General features: G+C 33.4%; 1 protein-coding gene across 2 annotated transcripts; it reads left to right on the plus strand.

Moving 5' to 3' along the window:
• The first annotated feature begins 18,492 nt into the window (after window positions 1-18,492).
• LOC128188677 (fibrinogen-like protein A) lies at window positions 18,493-26,371 on the plus strand. Of its 2 annotated transcripts, none has more exons than XM_052859882.1 (4): window positions 18,493-19,301; window positions 19,527-19,623; window positions 24,901-25,065; window positions 25,560-26,371. In XM_052859882.1, exons 1-4 carry the CDS (start codon window positions 18,717-18,719, stop codon window positions 25,808-25,810), a joined length of 1,098 nt encoding a protein of 365 aa, XP_052715842.1. In that variant the 5' UTR covers window positions 18,493-18,716; the 3' UTR covers window positions 25,811-26,371. The 2 variants fall into 2 exon arrangements, with proteins under 2 accessions (XP_052715842.1, XP_052715843.1); XM_052859883.1 differs by lacking the exon at window positions 25,560-26,371 and adding an exon at window positions 25,316-25,484.
• Window positions 26,372-26,851: the final 480 nt, after the last annotated feature.

Here is a 26,851-nt window from a genome sequence, read left to right on the forward strand (position 1 = left end):
ACTTTCACACAAATTACGCTTTATAAGTCAATTGCATAACAAAGATACAAGACATTAACAAAATATTTTTAGTTTTTTACCGGGATGGTAAAAAATACGAAAGATTTGAATAACCCCGCCTTAAATGGGTCACATGACACCCATCTCGGTCTATCAACAGCAATGGTAACAACGAGAAAGATAGGCATACCGTTAAGTTTGACAGATTAGGCAATGAAAGAAAAAAGAGACTGACTGACAAAGATAGGGACAAGGGAAAATTGTCATCGAAGACCATGAACATTGATGGAATAGGAATTAAAGCCAAATTAAACTTTCCTGAAGTTTCCATTATGAAGTTATAGGGGTTTTGCTAGTCAGGTTCGTGCTCCATGTGTTCCGTGTCTTAATTTATAAGGTATAAACCACAGGTGGATTTTTGTTTTGAAGAAATTTTGAATAGAGAATAAATAAACACTCTCAGTACAGGCATCCCTCAGGGAGAGGGGTATTTACTCCGTTTACCGTGTCGATGATGCTAAAATCGTGTTTCATTTTTATTACACATAATTAATAATTAATATAGTTCTACATTAATGAATATCGGAATAATAATGCTTCGAGTATCACCTGAATTAAGAATTATATTTAAGACATGAAAAACGTGATCATTTTAATTTGTAAACGAACTGTTCTTCCATCATGTTTTCAATGCTAGGTTTTCCCGCACTCACGCACAGTAATAAATGAATGGCGGACTACAGTAATATTCATCAGACGTGTAGCAAAGTTTAGAGACAAATAACTAAGGACAGAACATGTTTTATGGGCCAAAAATTTGTGAAACGTCTAATTATAAGAAGCATGATGTTTATTTTTACTCAAACTCATGTAAAAAAAAAAACACGCCACAAATACCTTTAAGATATTAAGTTTACAGAAATTTTGAATTATCTAGAAAGAAAAAAATTGCGAGTATTACACTTATTCCATAATGTTATGAATGGACCAGTGTGGAATGTAGATTTTTCTGTCACAAATCTTCTTATAGTGTCTGTTTCTTTATTGTCAATATCCATCCACTAGTATAAAGAAAAGGCGTATTTTTAAAAACCTGATATTTGTTTTTCTGGCATGGGAACACGTTTTGATTATAAACATGTTAGCGTTGTTTGATAAAAAAAAAAGTAAAATAAAATATAAAACCTTTAAACAACTATTAAACAAAACCAAACGACCCCCCCCCCATAAAAAAAACAAACAAAAAACAAAAACCACCCTACCCCCTAAGAACCCATTAATAAACTCAGAAAAAAACTTGAGTAGTTAAACAATGCAAGTGCTAATGTCATATGAAGTCCTGACAGTTTGACAAGACACATATAGCCACCACTCTAAGATAGATAACTCCAGCAGAAAAAAAATTAATCACCAAAGCAACCGACCATCAACCTTTTCGTTTTGAAAAAAAAATTCTCAGGCGAGCCTGACAAGCAAAAATTGACACATATTCTTTTAAAAGACCTGAGAGATTGCGATTAATAAACATACACTTTGGTTTTGTTGGTTTTTAACATTTTACGTTTTTAGCTCACCTGAGCTGAAAGCTCAAGTGAGCTATTTTGATCACATTTTGTCCGTTGTCCGTCTGTCCGTCCGTCTGTAAACTTTTTACATTTTGAACTTCTTCTCTAAAACCGCTTATCCAATTTCAACCAAATTTGGCACAAAGCATCCTTATGGGAGGGCGAATATAAATTGCAGAAAATCCGATATGTATTAAAAGCGGAGAAAACCTTGAAACTGTAGAAAAAGGGGGGTGCATTTTTAAAAATCTTCTTCTCAAGAACTACCGAGGCAAATTCAACGTAGTTTAGCATAAATAATCCTTATGGGAAGGAAAATATAAATTGCAAAAATTAAGGTAGTCCATCCATAACTAAGGTGAATTTAACAATTTTGATTGATCTATACTACATCAAATACGTATTTTGAAGCTATTATGAAGCTGACATAAACCAAACTTGGGTGTATATATATAGTCCAATAAATGAACTTTTTGCACTTAAAACTTTTTAAAGAGTGTCTGCCCTTTAGGAAAATTAAAAAAATCATTTTCTGAAAATATGTATGGTAAACTATTAATTATTTTAGCATATTCGAAGACAGAGAAAGCTTTTGCAACTTATTACCAAGAGAAACGTGTACTAAAGAAATATATTAAAAAATGCATTTTTCCCATAGACTTCAATGTTAACTTCAACATATGATAAAAGCAAAATTAATTTTTTTAAACTTTTCAAAGGTGAAACTTTATTATTTAATAAACTCCTTAAAACCACACTAGGATTTTAGTGATCAAACTTGCAATCTATTAGATATGAAATATGATAGTTATGGATGGACTACCTTAAGGGGTAATTCTGTTTCAAATCTGAGTTATTACGAAAATAATAATAAAGGAAAGGCGTGTTTCAATCAGTTTAATAGCTTCGGGTTCGGCATCCAGTATGGGTAGGCAAGACTTGGCCTGGGCAAAACAAAAGATTGGCAGTTATTAATCTGCAAATCTCATTAAAATTTCAGGATATTTGATGGACTAGTATATTTGTATTTGCTGTAAATATTGCTGCAAAATAATGCGTATTTGGAATTGACGATTGCCGATCTGCCCCGGCTTTTATTTTGCCACGGCCCGGGTTTGCATCAATCTCTCACCAGAGGGCGTATTACGCTGCGCTACAACACCTCTGTTGACGTCTAAATGCCAAGAATCTTGGCAAAACCCATTCTCAATCATGATATTATAAATTATAGTTTTATATGTATTCAGTCTACATTTCGATGTTAAAGCCTCGCTAAAAATATTGAAATAAAAAGATTTTTAGTGGTAAATCACGGTAACAAACAAAGAACTATTTCTCGGAGTAATACTCCATTACCAATGTTTTCGTGGCAATACTTTTTAGACGTTAACAGAGGTATAAGTGGAGCGAAGCAGGAACGATAACTCTGGGTAGAGATTGGGTTTGCATACCCATTTTACCAAGACTCGTATTCCATACTTCTAAAACGAAGTTCTTTGTTTAAAGCAGCCATGACATTATACGAAAAAGGGTCGATCTGACTATGATGGATTTGCTTGTTGTGCAACAGTTCGCGTATGAAGGGAATTTTGAAACATGCAAAATATTTTGGTGCCGATTTGTGAAGTAAATTGAGGCTAAATATTTAAATGCGTTGACAGTGAACTGTTAACCTGCGCAAATTATGCAAAATCTGATGTAGGGGTACTGAATATTTGTTTTACATGTAGTGCATGTTTCTTGTGTTTAATTGTTTACAATTTCTATTTACTAACCATATTTGAGTGTTAAGCTTCGAATTATAAGCAAGATACAGAGATTTGCTCACAATTCTATGTTTGTACACAGATCGTAAAAACTAAAGATTAAAAAAGTAAAAATTTGTCAATATTTATTAAGAAAATTTTCAAAGTCTGTTCTTCCAGAAACCAACTTTAACAACATATTGTATTGTAAACTTAACCTGAGGTTGGGGCCACAATGGGGTTCGAAGTTTAACAAATGAATATATAGAGTAAATCTTTAAATATCTTCTTCTCAGAAACTAATCAGCCAGGAAAGCTGACACTTGTGTGAAAGCATCATCAGGTAGTGAAGATTCAAAGTTGTGAAAATCATGACCCCCCGTAGGTAGGGTGGGGCCACAATGGGGGGGGGGGGGTCGAAGTTTAACATATGAATATATAAAGTAAATCTTTAAAAATCTTCTTCTCAGAAACTAATCGGTCAGGAAAGCTGACACTTGTGTGGAAGCATCCTCAGGTAGTGTAGATTCAAAGTTGTGAAAATCATGACCCCCGGGGTAGGATGGGGCCACAATCCATCGTATAAATCCATTGTAGCATATGACACAAGTGTAAGCAGTGAACACATAAACACGAGACTGAGTACGTAATAATATAGGGTTAAAGATTTTGTATCCTGACGCTGTCATTATTAATATACATCCACATTTTATCATAACTAGTATATGACTTCAGTGACAGATTTGCGAACTTATTTTAGTCACGCTACTCTGTGACTATTAAACTGCCTTTGAGTGCATGCTAAATAAACTAGCTAGTGTTTAAACGACCCTTCCATGTTTATTATAATACAGCTGGCCTGGTTATCTTTGTACAATTTGATTTAGTTTTCCCATACAGAATCTCAAGAAACCGGGAGCTTCAGGGGGTTTGCCCCTGGCCCCCACCAAGGCTATTGACCCACTTTGGCCGCTTTGACGCCCCAGATCTCCTGCGTGCAACTTGTGCCTTTAACGTCAAATCCTGGATCTGACTCTAGAATTAACTTATACCTACTGTTTATTATAATGGATAAATGTGTTACTGTACAGTAAATGTTTTGGAACATGATCACGTGGGTGTCAATAATCGATTACAATGAACAAAATAGACAAAAAAATTTAAAAAGCGCTCAAAGATAGTCAGGAAACGCCGCATGTCAAGTAGAGGCTTCCGTGCATCACAGAAACGTAGAAAATCACTTCCGTGTCAATAGCAAGACGAGTTTACACACGTCAGTCTTGTAAGATGTCACGTGATGTGTGTCTCCAGATTTTCAGAGAACTACAGAATCCTCTACACATATAGGCAATAGACAAAGTTAAAGTAGGTTAAAAAAAAAGATTAAACAGGTTTTCATAAATATTTCAGACAAAGTAGGCTCATAGTAGTTATGAAAACGCGTCGTTGGTTCGATGAATAAAGCATGTACAACATTTCACCTCTAGGATCGGTTGATCAGATTCCATATAAGTGTTACTATTTTGATACTTCTCTTGATAAACATTTCGTTGAAACAGGAAGAAAGCTTTCAAAATGTATCAGTCAAACACATCTTTTGAACACTTATATTAACCCGGACGAAAACTACCCTTAAAACAACCTGGAGGAAAACCCAATTATTCACACTTTATTTGGATACTTGTTTTCGCTGAAGAGCTTTAGCACGTGCTTCAAAAACTCTTCAGACGAAATTTAATTCGAAGAAACCTAATTTCAAATGTCAATTTAAAATTTGTCAAAACACATCGTGTAAGGTTATATTCATAGCAAGCGTAAAATATTTACTTAAAAAGGCTCGAGGGTCACCAAGTTCTCCCGCAGACCGTCCTTAAAATTAACGATATGTTATTATAAACATAAAATGACATTTATTACAATAAGTTTTAAATCTTTTAAATTGTCATCTTATGTCTTTATATAGAGGTCTTCTTTCCAAGAAAACTGATATAGTCTATTAACAACGACCACGGTGACACAATTCTCTGAGTAAGATAATAAGATTACACGATTTTCAATTTAACCCCAACCTGTTTCTAAGTAGAGCGATAGATGTATATTTTCTCTGGAAGCAAAAATTGATAAACCAGTAACAATTATTCTAGCAGCAGTTAGTTGTATTTGTTCAAGCTTTTCTGTGTCTGCAAGAGAACGTCCTCCCCAAACTTCTGGGGCCCGTTTCTCAAAAGGGCCTACGTCCAGGCGTAAGCTTAGTCCGGACTAAATCAGGGACTAAACCTCAAAACCAGACTAAGTTGCGTTTCACAAAAAGGCGGAAACTTAGTCGGGACTAAATTTGGGTTTAAATCTACGTCTGCTAATGGGTAGGCGTAAGTCCTTAGTCTGTGCACAAAAATGGCGAGTGTTTTGTTTCTAAGGCAAAATAAACATAGATTATCAATTTTATTTTTTGGTTATTTTTCGTATTATTAAGGAAAACATTCACATTTATTGAATATTTGTACATATATATACGTATACGTATAACTTAAAAAATACATATATTGTTCGATATATTTCTAAATACAATTTGATGAATAATGGGCTGACCTTATTAAACGTAATATTCATTACTTCTCGTTAATGAAATTTACCTAAAGTATGAAGAATAATGAAAGATGGGTATACCCGATAACTGATATAAACACACTAATTAAAAAGTTGTTATAATTCTAAATTAAACATGTATTCCCCAACAAGATAGATGTATATAAGTACGAATAGATTATTGGTTTTTAAATCAATACTCAGTAAGCATAGACTAGAATTTAATGTTTCTAATCACTAATCAAATTTGAACCTATGAAACAAAACTGATTTCAAAATATTGAGAATACTCCTTTGAATAGGATAAACTAAAAACGTTTACAGTTGTAGCTTGTCCTTGTGTATGGTTCTTTGTGTTTGTTCTTTACGCATATTACTTACATCTTAACAACAGGTATACATTCTCATTTTCATTATTTTACTCATAGTATCTTTACAAAACCGTATGAAAGCTGCATGTATTTTGAATGTTTATGAACTCGCATTTACATATAATCAGTTTTTGTTTTGTTAAAATATTACTTAAAAGTATGTTTTAGAAGCGTGCAGATTGTGCATCAATTTTAGATCTATTGACAAGCGTTTGTCAAGGTTCTTGAAGATTCTAAAATTTCACATGCACATCTCCTTGAATTTTTGGAAAACAAATTCATGAATCTTATTAATTCAAGGATGAAGTGATCAATTGCGTTCATATTTAACACCGATCGTAATTCTTTTAAAATAGGTATGGTTTACATATACTATCAATGATCTTCGTGCATATGCATATGTATTGTTTATTTGTACTCATTTAACTTAATTGATCTTTAATTACTTGAATTCATGATAGTTTTGTTTCATCATATTTAAGATGTATGTATATCAAGGGATGTTTTTTTTATTTCGAAGTTGTCGACTTGCAATACAAAAGCGTTGTTTTAGCAGATTTACAACAGTGTGCATTATTTACTAATTTGACTAGCTTGCATTTGTCATACTTAATAGATAACCAATTATTGTATACACCCCACCCCAATAACCTAAAGCAGAAAGGGAAAAAACTCAAATGCACTTGTTCAAACCGCAAAGATGCAAAATGCCTTATGGGGGGGGGGGGTTGGATGCATTTTCCATTAAACTTTTAAAAACCTTTTATTTATAAAACTTTCTTTTATATTTTTATTTTAATCAAGATACTGTATACAGGGTTATTTTCGTCCCGTGTAATTTCCGCCCTTCTACACTTGCAAATAGTTTCGCTATGTCGCGAATTCGCCCAGTCACAGTTGTTATTTAAGTTATTTAAAATTATAGAGATTGAAAATCAACAAGTCGTAAATTCGCCCGCTGAAAACGAGGGTGAAATGATTGAAAATTAAACGGGGGCGAATTATTCCCTGTATGTAGTATATATAACTTTAACGCACCCCCCCCCCCTCCCGAAAAAAACCCAAAACAAAACAATCAATCTCAATCGATTAAACCAAAAACAGAAAAGGGTGTTGGGGAGATCCCGGCCTCAAATGTTGATAATTCTTGTCTTGTTAATTGTTGAAAATATCTTTCAAAACTATTATCATTTGAATTGCAGAAAATCAAGCCTCGTTTCTATGTCATTGTCTACATTCTTTCAATATCGGAACAGAGAATGGAACGTTTCTTCCTTCTGTAGACATGGACAAGGCTCATGTTATGTTATTTATACAGTAGATATTTTCGATTTCAGTTGGTTGCTGTTAAACTCATGGTCATTTTATTTTCTATAAATAATATAGTGAATTGATAAAAAAGAATCAAGCTTTATCCCAGTATTTGAAAGTGTTTAAATATCTATATGAAGCATACTTATCATTCTGCAGACGTATGCGGGCATATCTACTGTACTCTGTCCCTGGGTTCTATAAATATTTGAAGTTTACACGAACATTGAAGTTAAATGCTACGTATTGTTTCGTTCAATTTATATGTACGATTGTGCCTCAATATCATCTACAATGCATTTAATTGTCACATATTTGGTTTTTCTGAAACCTCTTATATAATATGCCGCTTTCATATCAACTGTTTTTTCTCTAAAATTTCATTATGTTAAGAAGTGTATAAGCATTTGTTCTACTTTCATTAATATAAAATGTTATGAACAACTTGAACTATGCACATTCAGTGGTAAAGTATAACATGCGTACTTTCAAGTACATGCACTATGAGTTGGAAAATTGATCCACCACATATAATCAAAGCCTCAAAGCAAAACAAAATACGATATGCGCATGCTTAGTACTCAGCGGAGATGTCTTAGTTCTTCGACATTTAAACCCTAACTTACACCTCTTTCAGAAACGCAACTTAGACCCGACTAAATATTGGCGTAACTTTGTTAGTCGGACTAACTTAGGCCCAAATTTACGCCTTTTTGAGAAACGGGCCCCTGAAGCTTATTCCAAATGTGGCCTAACGAAAGATGTGTACATAAGCGATCAAGATGAAGGATTTAATTTATATTTTAGTTTTTTTATTAGAATTATTCTTTTGTGTGCCTTTGCTATTGTATTATCAATATATGCTGTCCATCTGAGATTTTCGGAAAAAGTTAATCCTAAGTGTTTATGGCTTAACACGTACTCAATGTTACAATTTTGAAAATTTAGAGATGGATATTTAAAAACATTTCTGTGTTAAAATACATAGCTTTTGTTTTTGTACAAAGCTATGTTATATTCATAAATGAATATCGGAATAAGGATGCTTCTAGTATCATCTGATATAAGAATTATAATTAAGACATGAAAAACGTGATTCTAATTTGTAAACAAACTGTTTTTCCATCGTGTTTTCATTGCTAGGTTTTCACTCACTCATGCGCAGTGGCGTTATAATTGAATGGCGGACCACATTAATATTCATCAGACGTGTTGCAAAGTTTAGAGACAATTTACTAAAGACAGAACATGTTTTATGGGCCAAGATTTTGTGAAACGTATAATTAATAGACGCATGATGTTTATTTTTACTCAAACTCATGAAAATGTTTTACTCAAAACACGCCACAAATACCTTTAAGATATTTAGTTTACAGAAATTTTGAATTATCTAGAAAGAAAGAAATGTGCGAGTATTACAGTTATTCCATACTGTTATGAATGGACCAGTGGGGAATGTAGATTTTTCTGTCACAAATCTTCTTATAGTGTCTGTTTCTTTATTGTCAATATCCATCCACTAATATAAAGAAAGGGCGCCATTCATTTATAACGCCACTGCAAATGAGTGCGGGAAAACCTAGCAATGAAAACACGATGGAAAAACAGTTTGTTTACAAATTAGAATCACGTTTTTCATGTCTTAATCATAATTCTTATATCAGATGATACTCTAAGCATCATTATTCCGATATTCATTTATGACTATAACATAACTTTGTACAAAAACAAAAGCTATGTATTTTAACACGTTTTGTTTAGAAAATGTTTGAGTTATTTGATTAAAATAAAAAGAAAAAAGTAAAAAAAAAATATAACATCATTAAACAAACTATCAAACAAATGAAAACGACCCCTCCCCCCCCCCCCCCCCAAAAAAAAAAACAAAAACAAAACAAAAACCCACCCTACCCCTTAAGAATCCATTAAAAAACTTTTTAAAAAAATCAATCACCAAAAATCAACTTTTCTCAACAAATTTGAAGCAACCGACCATCAACTTTTCCGTTATGAAAAAGTTTGTTCAAAAGCAACTTCTTAGACATTTCTCACAATAATTGCGTTATTTGATTAAAATAAAAAAAAAGTAAAATAAAAATATAACACCATTAAACAAACTATCAAACAAAAGAAAACGACCACCCCCCCCCACCCGAAAAAAAAAACAAAAAAACCCAAAAACCCACCCTCCCCTTAAGAATCCATTAAAAAACTTTACAAAAAAAACAATCACCAAAAATCAACTTCTCTCAACAAATTTGAAGCAACCGACCATCAATTTTTCCGTTATGAAAAACTTTGTTCAATAGCGACTTCTCAGACATTTCTCACAAGCAAAAAATGAGACATATTTATTGAAAGACCGGAGAGATTGCGATTGATAAACTTATACTTTGGTTTCGTAGGTTTAAACATTTTACCTTTTTTCTAAACACCAGTTCCAAAAACTAAACTACTGATTGTAAGCAAATTAAATGTATTAACTTGGGAATATTATCGAATTAAATGAAAAATTTGAAAGATGGATCGAATACAACTTTTTTTTATATATTCTTGGAGACCCTGTTATGTATTGTCCTTTACAAATATTTAGATTATTAAGAAAGTAATAATAAAGTTCGAATATTGAAATCAAAAGTACATGACAGTTTTCTCATTTCAAACTTTGGACCGTATGCTTTAATATGAATATCTTATTTATTGCAGTTCGGCCACGTGTTTTAATATCTGAAAGAGATAAGAAAAAAATGTGTTATAAAATTTAAATTCTACTAGTATTACTATCTTTATATAATGAATTTCGTTGTTTATGTTATACTAGAAATGTCTGCGAAATTTCACACTTTGTCAAATCCATTGTAGCATATGACACAAGCGTAAGCAGTGAACACATAAACACCAGATTAAGTACGTTATGATATAGGGTTAAAGATTTTGTATCCTGACGCTGTCATTCTTGATATACATCCACTTTTAACCATAACTAGTATATGATTTCAGTGACGGAATTGAGAACTCATTTTAGTCACGCTACTCGTAGTTAATTGTGACTATTAAACTGCCTTTGAGTACATTCTTAATAAACTAGCTAGTGTTTAAACGACTCTTCAATGTCTATTATAATACAAGCTGGCCCGGTTATCTTTGTACAATTAAATTTTCCCATACAAAATCTCAAGAAACCAGGAGCTACAGGGGGTTTGCCCCTGGCTCCCACCAAGGCAAAATGAATGACCCACTTGGGCCGCTTTGACGCCCCAGATCCCATGAGTACAACTTGTGCCTTTAACGTCAAATCCTTGATCTGAATCTGGAATTAACTTATACCTAATGTATAATGATAATAATGGATAAATGTGATACTGTACAGTAAATGTTTTGGCACATGGTCACGTGGGTGTCAATAATCAATTACAATGAACAAATTGGACAAAAACAAATTTAAAAAGCGCTCAAAGATAGTCAGGAAACGCCGCATGTCAAGAAGAGGCTACTGTGCATCACAGAAAACGTAGTTAAATGCAGAAAAAAATCAATTCCGTGTCAATAACAAGACGTGCACACACACGTCAGTCTTCTAAGAGGTCACGTGATGTGTCTCCAGATTCAAAGAGAACTACAGAATCCTCTACACATACAGGCAATAGACAAAGTTAAAGTAGGTTTAAAAAAGAAGAAGATTAAACAGGTTTTATAAATATTTCAGACAAAGTAGGCTCATAGTAGTTATGAAAACGCGTCGTTGGTTCGATGAATAAAGCATTTACAACATTTCACATCTAGGACTGGTCGATCAGATTCCTGATAAGTGTTACTATTTCGATACTTCTCTTGATAAACATTTCGTTGAAACAGGAAAAAACCTTTCAAAATGTATCAGTCAAACACATCTTTTGAACCCGGACGAAAACTACCCTAAAAACAACCCAGAGGAAAACCCAGTTATTCACACTTTATTTGGTTGCTTGTTTTCACTGAAGAGCTTTAGCACGTGCTTCATAAACTCTGCAGGTGCAATTTAAAGTAGTCCGAGTATTGCACTACGTCATAATACGGATTTTACAATATTGGTTCGACTTTTACAAAGCGTTTTTGATACCTGGTATTGATTTTGCTCTACATCGCTGTTGTAAACAATGGCAATAATAAGCAATTAAAACTGTAATATATGTATTCTATGAGAGATAGAAATAATTAATGTTGAGAAACTCGATTCCGTTAAAGTAAAATGAAAAACGAAGTTTCTGATTAACCAGGATCTCAGGTATGCTTATATCTTCTTTGTTTTGCCCCCCCCCCCCCGAATTTTTCTTTTTCTTTTACTAAAACCGGTTTAAATTTAGAGACAGAAGCTATTTCGAATTCATTCAATCGTCAATTAATTAATGTTTAAATGATATCTAACATTGTTGACAGATCTAGGCAGAAAACTGTAGCAAAATGTGATTTTTACGGATTTTTTCGTCATGGTCTACTTGGTTTAGAGCTTATAGCGTGAAAAGTAATCCGTCAACATATAATTTATTTTACCAAATCTTTTTTCTAAGATGTCAATCTATAGAATAAACACCATGAATTTAAGTTTGAGTCCATAAAATAGTAAAAAAAATTACCAAACGCGATACTAGCATTGCATTTTTTGTATTCTATTTTGATACATCAGGTCCATAAAGCGTACTTACTTACAAAAATTTGCGCAATTTTATTGATGAGATATGGCTTAAATAAATATTTATACTCTATTTTGTATGTTCAGTTCTAATTTTCCCAAAATTGGTAATTATTTTTAGGAAAAACGGACGTCTGGCAAATTTAATAATTGTCAATAATTTTCGCAAGGGGGTACACCCGTCTGAGAGGTGATAACAAACAAACTAGCATGTAAACATACATATTTTCTTTTGTATATGTATTGCTAGAATGTATATTTATCATTTAAAGCTAAGCTTTTAATGATTGAGCCCATTTAGTGCCGAGTATAGGACTACCTTAATTCGAAGAAACCTAATTTCAAATGTCAATTTAAAATTGATCAAAACACATCGTGTAAGGTTATATTCATAGCAAGCGTAACATATTTTCTTAAAAAGGCTCGATGGTCACCAAGCTCTCCCGCAGACCGTCCTTAGAAATTAACGAGGCCGAGTACAGATCGAGTACGCACGCTTTCGCGCAGCATTTCTTTTGTATTGTGACGTCATCTGTTTGCTTGGTTGACGCCATGGCGTGATAGTTCCAACTGCAGATATTCAGCAAAATTTGTTGAAAATAGCTCACTTGATGGGTAAAATTGATATTATATTGTGGAATAAACATAAATGTCTCGAAGTATAAGCTATACGCAGCACAGTTAAGGCTGTCAATAAACTCCGTTCAGACAAAAAGTACGGGAAATGTGCATTATGACATCACAGTATATTACAAACCTCGAAAGTACTTATTAATCTATTTATTAGTAAAATTAACTTATACTAATCTTTTAATTAAAAACAACAAATGCTATTACTTACAATTTTGATGTCCGTTATATTGTACACACTGAAAAATAAGCGAGATGTCGTTCTCGCTGTACTACAAAATATGACGTCATATCCTTCAAAATGACGCATTAAGTTAAATCATTGAAGGCTATCGTGCAGTTTTATAGCGAAGAAAAATAAATGTCATACATTAACAGAAAAGTATAAATGAATATTTTGTTTAAAATTATTATTAGTAGAATGCTACCTATATAGTCTTATTTTTATTTTGTTAAAAGTATGCATCGTATAAAGAAGCCACCTCGGTTTTGTATAAAATATCATATATCTAAAATCTGAGTACCTAAATAAATCACTTAATTGCAAGGGCATACACTTACCTGATCCCGACAAACTTTTACATGTGAATTTGAAATATGCTATGTAACTTAAAAACTTCTACGATCCTTGTAAAATCTTACAAATTAATTATTTTTTAATGAAATTAACCCCGTGACCTTCAAAATTATTCAACATATGCATTATAAATTACGGTTTCTACTAACAAATATTATTATCTTAAAAAGTTCGCACCGTTTTTCAAAATCTACGATATAACATCAAGTTATTTCATAATTCAGTTGTGAATTTTGACATGATTATGCCCTTGCAATATTGAATTTTTTAAATGACCTCAAAACCACAAATACATCTGCTTGTACCATGCGACTGCCATATCACGTGACCACTATGAACATAAAATATTGTACTGTTATATATATATTTTAGAAATATATTGCATTTGAGTGACTGTTATTGATTTTAAAAAGGACATGGCAGTTTAACTAAAGTATACGTGTTTTCATCACAAACATTTGCCCATATTTTTATTGACCGCCTTAACTGTACTGCGTATTTGTGCTCGGGTCGAAAATGTGAAGAGGGTTCAGCAAGCCTGCCCTCTGTCACGTTTTCGTAACCCGCTTAAATATAGATTAATTCCAGTATTTCAAGACAGTAACCATGTATTTTATATTAATAGTTTTAAAAAATGTAAAAAATGTGCAAAATTGATACATTTTAAGCAAAATCCCATAGGATCTTATGTTAAAAATTAACAAACTTTGAGATGACCCCTTAAACCAAAGGTGTGGTAAATGTCTTATTTTTTATATTAAAAAACTAATTATGTATCAGTAGAAATTCATGTGAAAAATTTCATTAAAAAATCTAGGGAAGAACAAATTAGACCCGGCCTCGTTAAGATGTTAAGATGTTATTTTAGACATAAAACGACATTTATTAATTTCTTATATCTTTATATAGAGCTCTTCTTTCCAAATATTAAGTCTACTAACAACGACCTGTCACCACGTAACACAATCCTCTTAGTCAGAAAATAAGTATGGTGGCATAGATCTGCCACCACTTGTCAGATAATTATGTCGACTTGTCAGATCTTAATGTCGACTTGTCAGATAATTATGTTCACCTGTCAGTTCTTTAAGTCGACTTGTTACTTATTCACGTGTTTAAGAATTCAAGATTTTAACCTTTCCACGCCCAATTTGTGCCATCCATTTGAAATAATTTTTTCGACAAGTCGACATAAGGGTCTGACAAGTCGACATAATCATCTTTTAAGTCGATATAATTATTTGACAAGTCGACCTAATTATTTGACAAGACAACATAACATCTGACAAGTCAACATCATTATGACAAGTCGACTTACAATATGAATGATAATTTTCTTTAAACTAGTGGCCATATTATTTTTTCTGTCAGATACTTATGTTAACTTGTCAGATCCTTATGTCGACTTGACAGATAATTATGTTAACTTGTCAGATCTTTATGTCGACCTGTCAAATAATTATTTTAACTTATAAGATCTTTATGTCGACTTGTCAGATATTATGATGACAAGTTGATGGCAGTTAGTGGCACTAACACGCTTTAACAACAAAAATTGAGTTTCTAGTAAATGTGGTTATTTTCTGACAAGTCAACATAAAGATCTGACAAGTTGACATAAATATCTGACAAGTCGACATAATCATCTGACAAGTCGACATAACTATCTGACAAGTGGTGGCAGATCTATGCCACCATAAATAAGATTACACGGTTCCCCCCCCCACCAAAAAAAGAACCACCCCAAAAACTCATGCTCATTTTGCGTGAGGACTACTTTTGAGTTTTATATATCAATTTATTGCTAACCTGTATTCTTACAAGCATAAAATATTTTCTTAAAATGCTCGATGGTTACCAAATTCTCCCGCAAACCGTCCTTAAAATTTACGATATGTTATTTTTAATTTTAAAAAAACAAAACCCAAAACTCATGTTCATCCGTCTGTGTGTGGACTACTTTTGTATTTTGAATATCAATATATAGCTAACCTGCATTCCATTCTTACAAAAAGAAACCTAATTACAATGACTTTTAATATAAAGCAATGTAGCCCCCCCCCCCCCCCCAAAAAAAAAAAACAAATAAAAAAAATAAAAAAAAACAAACAAACAAAACCAAAACAAAACAAAACAAAAAAACCTTCCACTAAAATAAAAACAAGAAACAAACATTTTTTCCCATACTAGCCTTGCCCAGAAGAAATGTAAATTTTGTTTGATATTCAATTGAAAGTGGGAATCAAATATCAGAGATATATAATCTAACAAGCTAGTCTTAGCATACTTTAAAAAAGGTATCAATAAAGTCAATGTTACAAAATTAAAAAAAAATATAAAATACGATTACTGGACAAATGTTTTAAAAATTTGACCCTAATTGGTCCGTAAAAGCAGGTTATAGGGTCTTATATATTAAAATGAAAAATAGATTTTAAAAATATAGAAAAAAGGGCATGGGGCAAGCAGACATAAGTTTCCAAAAAGTTGCAAACTTAATGCAGAAGTGAAGGAGTGATCCACTCCCGCAACACTTTTTGCACAATTCATAGATGAGTGACAATAATCATTTGCATTTCCTACCTGAACTCACATGAGGCAGTAGCTGTGTAGGACATAAATTAATCTAGCTGCAAATGCTGGTACGAACTTATGAATATAAAAGATCTTTATTGATATTTTAGTAAACTACTGTAGATTCCTAATTAAACGCGAGAAATTATTATCCGCGTAAAATCGCGAGGAGCACCCTTCGCGAATTTTAAAATCTCGCCATTATTTTTTGAGAGTTGAGAACTATGAGAAATATGGATAAAAGTTCCGCGTTCGCGATTTTATATATTCTCGCGATTTGATACAAAACAGCGGGATCGCGGAATTAAGTACTCGCGTAATATAAGGAATTTACAGTATAATATTATTTTAAATTATGATTTTCAATTTTTTGAATTATACATGAAACTGTAAAATTTTGTAGTGGATTAATGATTTTCATTTATTTCGGGGGATAATTGTCTATACATATTTAAAATTGGTCCAATATAAATCATTTGAACATGCCTCATGAAACTCATATGTACGAAAAGTATTGGAATGGACAACTCATACGTTAACAACTAAATGATACAAAAAGACACCAAATGGACAAATCATAGGTATGACAACTAAATGATACAAGTCATCAGTTCGAAAACCCATAGGTATGACAACTAAATGATACAACAAGTCAATTATACTCAGAGACACTCATCGAAACGTTTTGAAACAATTAGCGGAATAATAGGTTTTGCTTTTATTTTCAAAGACAAAATTGATGCTCTAATAAAGATGTTATACGTCAAGCATCTACGGCTATTCATATATTATATTACGATTAATTTTGGTCTAAATAAATCTGAATAGCATAGATCACACAAACAAATGTGTAAATCTTTTTTGGTTTTTGGATTTTTTGTTTTAATACCTTCAAAGAAAGGCATAATGGGTTTTTTTATCGCACTATGGGATTTGAAATTATTTGGAAAAACCTGCTTACAGAAAACCCTCAAGTCAAGTAGGCGAAATCTATATGTTATTGAGTTCACCCCCCCCCCCCCCCCTCTCAAAAAAAACCCAGAGCTCTAATCGACTGTTTGAGAGTGATAGCAGTGTTTATTTCCTTGTTAATTGACCTTTAGCGATACTCAAGATGTAAACCGATTGGAAATTTTTTTGGCACCAAAATTAGATACAATACGTTGCAGGACGGAATATGACATATATCAAGATAAACTTTGTCAGATGTTTTCAAAACTGATGACTTAAAAAAAAATGTTATGCATCAAGCATCCAATAATAATTACACGTACACTAGGCAAAATTGCTACCGCACCACTTACTATTTATTGTTTTAGATCTAAACTTAACAAAGATGAAATAGTATATTATTTTCATAGTTTATAATAATGCAGAAAATAAAACATCATGTGTTGCAAACTTATTGACCAGTTGCTTTGAGTACTGTTTATGAAACATTGGTACCCCCATTGTTTGATTCACATATCAATATCGGGCGTTGCTTCATTTGCTCGGATAAATGCGATATGTCCGTCTTTGTCGCTAAGGAATTACGCGGCGATTTGAAATTCTTGCTCGGTCCCTCGCACTTGCGGTTTGTACAAATTTCCGGTACAACCTTGCAATTGACGTGTGATGCCTATTACACACTGTGGTTACCTAAAGAAGACATTTTTTATTAGATAAGCATGCTGCATCATTTTTTAGCCAATTTTACGGGTAATCGTTAAATTATTAAAAAACAATTCTAACCTCTCCAAACGAGCACCCTGCAGAGACCATACCAACTGCCCTGCCACGCTCTTCTGTGGTCAAACGCGGCAAACCCTGTCGTTTTTTGTGAGTTTTTAGTAACACATGTATCAATTATAAGAACACAAAAAAGAAAGTAAAGATTTATATTTCCAAAAAAGTGTGAGCACGCTTTGAGCATTTCTAAAGAATAGTTACGCTACAGTTAACATCGTATCCATTTATCTGTTTGGGCATTTAAATGTCTTACTTATGATTAAAGTCAACTATTTAAACATTGAATTCATCTTTATAAAAATTTAGGATGTAAATATCATTTTACTTTAAATGGTGCGTTAGCAATTTTGTCTAGTGCATTGAACATATTAAAATAAATCTTGGTCGAAATAAATCTGAAATAGCATAGCTTACACAAACGCGTGTGTTGATCTGAATTAGTGGATAATTCATTTTGGATCACTTGGCTTTTTCATTTTATTAACTTTAAAGAACGCCATGATATATTCTATCTCAAAATGGAATTAATCATTTAGGAAAACCTGCTTACAGTAAACTATTAAGTCAAAAGGACCAAATCGATATAAGTTCATCCTATAAAACCCCGAGTTTGTCAACATTTCTTAGAGCTCTAATCGACTGTTTGAGGGTGTTTTTACTTCCTTGTCAATTGACCTTTAGTGACACTCAAGATGAATTTTGTGAATTTTGCATCGAAATTAGATATCCGGACGAAATATGAAATATAATCAAGATAAACCTTGTCAGATATAAAGGGTGGTCTTGCCAGTGTAGCTTCAGTGACATGGTCATTCTTAGTTAGATCAAGTTGGATCTCTTCCGAAAATATTGAAACAACTACCAAACTAACATCAATTTGTTTTACAACACCTTATGGTTTTATGACTTGATATCGGTTTCACTGCATCGTAAGCGGATCTGACGGATAACTCGGCAATGGGTAGACTGTTTGGAATTCTGATTTTGACTTCATTGCTTGTATCACTTAATGGACAGGTGTTGTTCGATGATATGGGAGACAGACAGAGGTCAGCAGATTTGGCGTTACAATGCATGAGAACGGAGCTTCAGCAATTTAGTCAAGGTATAGAAAGGATGGTGATGAAAAAACTTGAGGGTATCGAAAACATCATCGAGGAAAAGTTGTCTAATTTTCAGATCGAGCAGCGACTCTTGAGGCAGGAAATGGTGTCTCTCGTGACCAGAGTTGATACTCTGTTGAACAATAGCGAGACCAATAATTTGATAAAAAGCGAGAACGTTCTTGACGACATAAGAAATGCTAGTTTGTATGTGGTCGAACAGCTTTCTTCAGGGGAAGCTATACATATGCTTAGAAATGTGGAAAGGTTAAGCCAATTTCTTTCAAAGACATATTACATAGCCGGTTCTGATTGTGCGGACATTTTGGAAAAATATCCGAACACCAGATGGAAGAACGGCGTGTATAATGTTACAGCTTCATCAGATAGATCAAAGGCCGTATTCTGTGATATGACCACTGACAACGGAGGATGGACAGTAATCTCTTTCTCTCTCTCTCTCTCTCTCTCTCTCTCTCTCTCTCTCTCTCTCTCTCTCTCTCTCTCTCTCTCTCTCTCTCTGAAAAAAGTAATAGCTTTTTTCCAAAGATGAACTCATTTTAAGTCAGATCGAAAATGGTGTCATTGTTTATGCACAAAAAATATTTTAAATGATGCTTTCAATGAATAGATGTTTGTTTTATGTTGTCTTAATTCGGAACAGGTGATTCAGCGGAGAGTTAATGGTTTGGTGAACTTTTACCGTAACTGGACGGAATACAAGAACGGATTTGGATATGCTTATAACGAGTATTGGATAGGTATAAATTCTCTCTCTCTCTCTCTCTCTCTCTCTCTCTCTCTCTCTCTCTCTCTCTCTCTCTCTCTCTTAAAAACAACACACATACAAGCTGTTTTAAGGTACATTTGAATAGAAAATTACAAAACTATTTATCTTTGAAATATTTCTAAATACCCTTAAGTAGATCATTGATGCGAAATAAGGACACTGCTATGATGTTTTCTGGGTGCAGTGCGATTGTATTTGTGGTGTATAGGCACTGCCATTAGTTATAATGAAAGTGAGCTTTTGGCGTGTGAATATATACTAGTAAAATGCGGACAGAATTCATTCAGTTGTCATATTGACCTTCATTTTATTAGCAAGGTAAACACTTTTGGTTGAAAAAAATCAAGGACACTGGTTTTATTCTGTTTTGCAGGTGAAGGTAATTGTATGAAAATTATCACATAGATGTAGTAAGTTACATGTGTGTTAAAGAGTGTAGTACAAGTAAGTGCCGATGTGGGGACATAAAATGCGGACAGGATTCATACATGTACAATTTGTCATGCTAACCCTCACTTTATTCTGTTTCTCATAAATGAAACTTTCTGAGCGGAGCGGATCGCAAATCCGTGGGAAGCGAAGATACATATATATAATATGTAAATTATCTATTTTTCAATGTACTTTCAGTGTATAATTTAATCATGGTCGTATTTTTAATGTCCTTCCACAGCGTCCATCAGCAAAGGCAATATTCTGTCCTTTTTGGGTTTATAGCTATTATGCCCCGCATATGCTAAAAACCAAATCACTGAGGCTACGTGCGAGCATGTGCCAACAGTTTTAGAACCTATAGGACACTGGCAATACCATCTAGCACAACCTTTTCTGCTATATATTCCTTTTGTTAAAGTGAGACTGAGATCAAAAGTGAGCTTGTCTAAGTTTTATGGCCCCAGGGCAAGATGTCGTACTGTTTAGCTGAAGTTTGCCGAGATTTCATCTGTGAAGCGGTACCATGTATGTACTAATCTATATATATAGGATGCTGCTTGGCGGACCTGATGTATACCGAACGTTAGTGCTCGTATCATTATGTCATCCTCCGTCATCATAGAGAAGTCATATAGACAGTTATTCAAGTCCTGAAGTGGGAACCATGATTTGGATCTATAAAGTAGTGCATTTTCACCTATAACTCGTTTCTGTACAAGGTTTTCTAGACTTGCCATCTTCAACATTTTCTAGGCAGTTTCACAGTCTGCATTAAAAATTTTTATGAAGAGAGGGACGATAGCAACTGCACAAAGCAGCAACAATCTGCAAATAATCTGTAACATGCATTATGATTTTATCCTACCATTAATGCACTCTTCGGCCCAACGTATTTCTGTGCCTAGTCGTGAGTGATCAGCGTCGTTGGTTAAAAAATATTTAGAAGATTTTAGGAGGACTGAGGGGTATTCAGTGTAAAATCCTCCGTTTTCTAAAAGTTCAAGAACAGATCGAAACCCTCTTTAACCAATCATTAATTTCATCAACGTTTGTGTTTATCATGTTTATCATCGAAACCCTCTTTAACCAATCATTATTTTCATCAACGTTTGTGTTTATCATGTTTATCATCGAAACCCTCTTTAACCAATCATTAATTTCATCAACGTTTGTGTTTATCATGTTTATCATTATTGCTGCATCATTGTTTTATTTCATAAGCAAAAAACAGCCCAACAACTGATAAGATGTACCCTGTCGTGGTAACCACAACCATTGGTTTGATAAGCGGACGGTGCTTATGCATGCTATAACATTTTCTCTGAACGTTACATTTTTAGGGCTTTTTTGGATGTAAGTTACATCAAGAATTAGAATGGCAGAGTCGGACAAAATATTGCTGAAAATGGAATCAGCGACTCTGATGTGTGATTTTTTAATACATCGTCTCTACTTATCGCATTAAACCCGACGTAACTTTGAACAAAGTGCTAAGAAAGCGCTTTCTTTCCTCTCTGGATCATCCTCGAGACTTGGTATCGTTTTAATGAACCACACAAAATCCCTATTAATCTGAAATATAGCAATATACATGTACATGCATAGAATTTGGAAATATGGTTAAAAAAACACTTTTGTTACACCACTGCAACTCTGTTCTTAGATTAAATTATGACAATGTCAATCTAATTAAAATTAGATGTTTGATCCGCTCGCTTACTCGCTACACAAACGTTTGTGTAGCGAGTAAGCGAGCGGATCAAACATCTAATTTTAATTAGATTGTGACAATGTACACCAGAAATATATTAAATAAAAACAGCATTGGACTCCGCTTTAAGCAAAATAAGCTGGATTTTGGAAACTAAATCATACAGAGAGACTGATGGATAGATACTAGATAGACGGATGAATAGATAGATAGACGAGTAAATAAATGGATGGAAAAATGATTGGGCAGATAGATAGATATTAGATAGATAGATAGATAGATAGATAGATAGATAGATAGATAGATAGATAGATAGATAGATAGATAGATAGATAGATAGATGGATAGATACTGACACCGATTTAGGGAATAAAAAATAGGGGACCCTAATATGACAGTTCTAAATAGTTCGAAGTTGATACTGAGTACCTTGAAATATATGTTACACTTACAAATAAATCAGTCTTTGGGATGTTCATTTGTCGATGATTAACATAATTTTTTAACATGTTTAAATCAGTATATTTGGAGTAATGTTAAATGTTTTTATTTACAAGTGTGACATGTAGAATAACGTACCTTAAAGAAAGACCAGTTCGGAGTTTTAAAAGAAGCGTATCATTTTCTTAGGGCTTCCAATGCTTCGTTTTGTTGGTTTAAAATCTGCTCTGAGTACAAGGTCTGCAAAATTGAGAGTTTTAAGTCCTGTCAAATTAAAGAGATCTTCGTCGGTAAAGGATGATTCCTCATCAAAACTGAGACGCTTGTTGTCTGTACCAGACATAACATGGTGTACATCCTTTAAAATGCCAACGAGGTCAGCAGCCAGTATCCGTTTACATGGTATTGTTTGTGCATTAGCCTTTTCATCAGGTTTCAGTTTTTTATTTTGCAAATGTGATTTGCAACAATGCATACCTAGCGAAATCAAAACGCCCCATCGCAAGAAAATTTCCACCCTGGCGTCCGCTGGTACAAAAGCCAGTTTGTTTATATTTACATAAAAAACAATTTGATTTTGACTTTCGAGCGCGTGGAAATGGGAAAGCAATCAAATGTTCACATTTGACCCTTTTTAGTTCAAATGTTGATATTCCTTTCGACTGTATTGATTTTATGTCTCTATAGTATTTAGATTAACACTTGGAACACGTGTGTCCATCAAGATTTACATTCGCCGATTGCTTCTTTGCCCACTCGTACTGGTTAACAGTTATTTTTCTCTTTTGCCTTTTGCTTTAAATGGCCTGCATATGTCGCATAGTGTCTTTGTAAACGACATGATTTTTCAAAGAAGATACACTCACTTTTTTGATAATTATAGATGCATGGTACTTGTACGTTGTGTTGAAGTCCACTTTAGTATGTGATAGATTTATATGTGGACAGTTCATTCATGTACGTATACGTCGGGTACATTGCACAGGAAGTACATGTATGAGATCAGATGCAGGAACGAACAAATTAATTTAACCGTACTCTAAAATTTTTATTTCAAAATCGATATTATTCATTTTAGATTTTTAAAATGTTGTTTCCTTTGTCAAAACGTAGTAAAAAAATCATTCATAAAATTATTACCAAACACATCAGGATTCGAACCTAAACAAAAAGTTCTCACGCTTAACCACTATAGACCAAAGTCGACATCTCAATTGTAAATTAGCATACCGCTTTTGCATTTTAAGAGTAGAAATATTTTTTTCTTAAAATTCATTTTTTTCTTAAAAATATACCTGTTTGAAACAAAATTCGAAAATAGTAGTTTTTAAGAAAATACATGGTTCTTAATGATAATATTAGAATAATTTTGGTTCAAGAGGCAGTTTTTCAAAACAATAGAGGATTCTCCTCTTAAAATGCATGAAATCTGTTACATTTGTCTGTATGATCATTTTCATATTTATTTCATGGTCTCCTAAAAGTTACTACAAACTTTCCAAATAAAATTCTACACTGCTTTATGTAATACGTTGCATGCAATAAAAGATTTACATCGAAGTCTGTAAATTTAATTTTTCTACTTTATCTGCAACTCCTTTAGGGGGAAATAGCATAAGAACTGCAACACCTTCGTTCACAAGACATTGTTTTGAATCCGTTTTGAAAGTGAAAGTAACTAAATATATTTTTTAACATAGATGAAGTACTACTCGGTAGCTGTAAATATTAATGAATGAACGTAATTATTTTGACAAGAATTAGCAAACACACATTTTTAATTACATTAAGTAAAATGGTTACTATCATTAGACATTGAATTTCTTTCTCAAGAGATTATTGTAATCGGCTAGATGTTAAAAAATATGCAGCATGCACGGATCTAATGGGAGGGGCCAGGGGTAGGTAAGGTACGGACTCTCCAAACATATAAAACATGTAGAGTCAAAAAAAATAAACTCACACAGTCCTCACCATGGACTTCCTAACACAGTCTTCACCATGGACTTCCTCACACAGTTCTCACAATGGACTTCCTCACACAGTCTTCACCATGGACTTCCTCACACAGTTCTCACCATGGACTTCCTCACACAGTCTTCACCATGGACTTCCTCACACAGTCCTCACCATGGACTTCCTCACACAGTCCTCACCATGGACTTCCTCACACAGTTCTCACCATGGACTTCCTCACACAGTCTTCACCATGGACTTCCTCACCAAGTCCTCACCATGGACTTCCTCACACAGTCTTCACCATGGACTTCCTCACCCAGTCCTCACCATGGACTTCCTCACATAGTCCACACCATGGACTTCCTCTCACAGTCCTCACCATGGACTTCCTCTCACCATGGACTTCCTCGCACAGTCCTCACCATGGACTTCCTCGCACAGTCCTCACCATGGACTTCCTCACACAGTCCTCACCATGGACTTCCTCACACAGTACTCACCATGGACTTCCTCACACAGTACTCACCATGGACTTCCTCCCCCTTTGGAAAAATTTCTCAGAGTCGGTGTACTGTCCATTAGCAATTTTCCTTTGCGCATGAGCAGATTAAGATTCATGATGTTTGATTAAATAAATATACAGAGATAAAAGTTTGACGGTACTAAGAAAATAATCATGTAATACATATTTCATTTTTAAAGGAAATGACATGCTACATAAATTGACATCAATGAACCCCCAAGAACTGCGAGTAGATATGGAGAGATTTAATGGAGAGAAAGCCTATGCTATATACTCTAACTTTTCTGTCGGGGACGAGGCCAGTAAATATCAGCTACAGGTGACTGGATACAGTGGGAATGCAGGTAACAATTATACAGCGTGTCTATCGTTCAGAACTTTAATATTTTTCTGCTCATTGACTGACAAAGTAACATTAAAACAAAATAAGTCGGCATTTTTCATTAGTCATTCTCTTTAGCAATTCAAATTGTCAAGTATAGCTATTGATGACAACTATTTTCATTTGAGATCAATGAATAAGTTTTATGATGACATTTTTAAATTGATAATTCTATTGACATAAATCACGCATCATAACCAGTGTAACTGTAGGGGATAGCCTGGATTACAACAATAACAGCTGTCATAATAACGACAATGATCAGTAATGGTTCGATTCGATATTGAGATTATTTTCTTAAATCATACAAAGTGTTAGAGAAGAGTGTTTGTTAAACAAAACTTCAATATGATATACTAGTATACATCTATTTATAAGTATTTTAATACCATTCATATTGATTGTTCTATTTATTGAAATAATTCACACAGTGATGTACAACCAATGTGATTGTAGGGGATAGCCTGTCATACAGCAACAACATGAAGTTCTCTACACTGGACCAGGATAATGACGGGTACAGCAGCAGTAACTGTGCCACCGAGTGGAGATCGGCAGGGTGGTTCTACAGATGTTACTGGGCTAACCCTAATGGACAGTACGCCGACTCTGAGAAAACTGGTTCTGGATACATTTCATGGTATGACTGGAAAAACTCGATGATATCTCTGAAATCAATACAGCTGATGATCCGTCCTCGGGCCTGACACCGAGATGTAACTTTATCCTCATTATGTTGCCAAATGTAGCAGTTTTCTCTCTCTGTGTATTTACTTTATTTACCAGCATGTTTTTGTTTGTCAATTGACTGTCAGATACTTTTGCACCACATGTAAATATTTAAACTACTGCTTATTATTTATACATAATTATATGTATTTTAAATTAATTGTATTTTGCTTTGATTTATAATTATCATGATGTAAAAGAAATGTTTGAATCATTTCGTTTAGTTTGTATATATTATTGAACATTACGATGACACTTCTAATATTGAATGTTACCGGATTTTTTTTTTTTGCAAAATTACGAACAAATTTAGCACTAATCAGAGTATTTATATTCATTTGAAATTAGAGATCACTTTTGTACAAACAATTGCAAATAAAATAGACAGTTTTCCATATTTAGGTTGAATCTGATAATACATATTCGACAATCCCCTTCATATTTTTTTTAATTTAGGTTCAATGTCTTTAACCGTAATTTGCTTCTTCGTGTATTCTGGCATAAATCTTTGTCCAGTAATAAACTGTTTGTTAATATTACTTCGTGTTTGAGTTACTCTACTCATTACCAGAATGGTTGTCTGCTATAGTTTATGTTTATTTCAAAACTTATACCACACAATATTTAAATATTTTGTTGAAATCTACTGTAAGATTTTGCTGACATTTCTTATCATATTTACATACAGTAACTAGTTATAATAATGTAGCACTGAGCAAGTATTCATGATATATTGAGATGCTCACTTTAGATTTAACTCGGGGCCGAGTTTCACAAAAAATCTTAATATATCGTATAATATAATTAGTATTAATTATATCTAAAGATTTTCCTATGATGAAACATGTACAAAATTTGAATACGAACATCCAAGCTTAACAGAACAGAGATGGGTCTTTTAAGTTAACTTTAATAAAAAAAAACGTGTTTTGTACAATAGTTGACCTGAAAAAAATATCACAAACAAATGAATTTCAGATGATACAGGCAAACAATAGCAATAGGCGATAAAATGGATT

Source organism: Crassostrea angulata, chromosome 6, assembly GCF_025612915.1.
Source record: "Crassostrea angulata isolate pt1a10 chromosome 6, ASM2561291v2, whole genome shotgun sequence".
Classification (NCBI taxonomy): Eukaryota; Metazoa; Mollusca; class Bivalvia; order Ostreida; family Ostreidae; genus Magallana; species Magallana angulata.

What these genes read in the sequence shown, in the direction of transcription:
- LOC128188677 (XM_052859882.1), top strand. Translation starts at nt 18,717, where the DNA reads ATGGGTAGACTGTTTGGAATTCTGATTTTGACTTCATTGCTTGTATCA. An exon ending in TTATAACGAGTATTGGATAG is followed by an intron (nt 19,624 to 24,900) that starts GTATAAATTCTC and finishes TCATTTTTAAAG; the next exon opens with GAAATGACATGCTACATAAA. An exon ending in TGGATACAGTGGGAATGCAG is followed by an intron (nt 25,066 to 25,559) that starts GTAACAATTATA and finishes ATGTGATTGTAG; the next exon opens with GGGATAGCCTGTCATACAGC.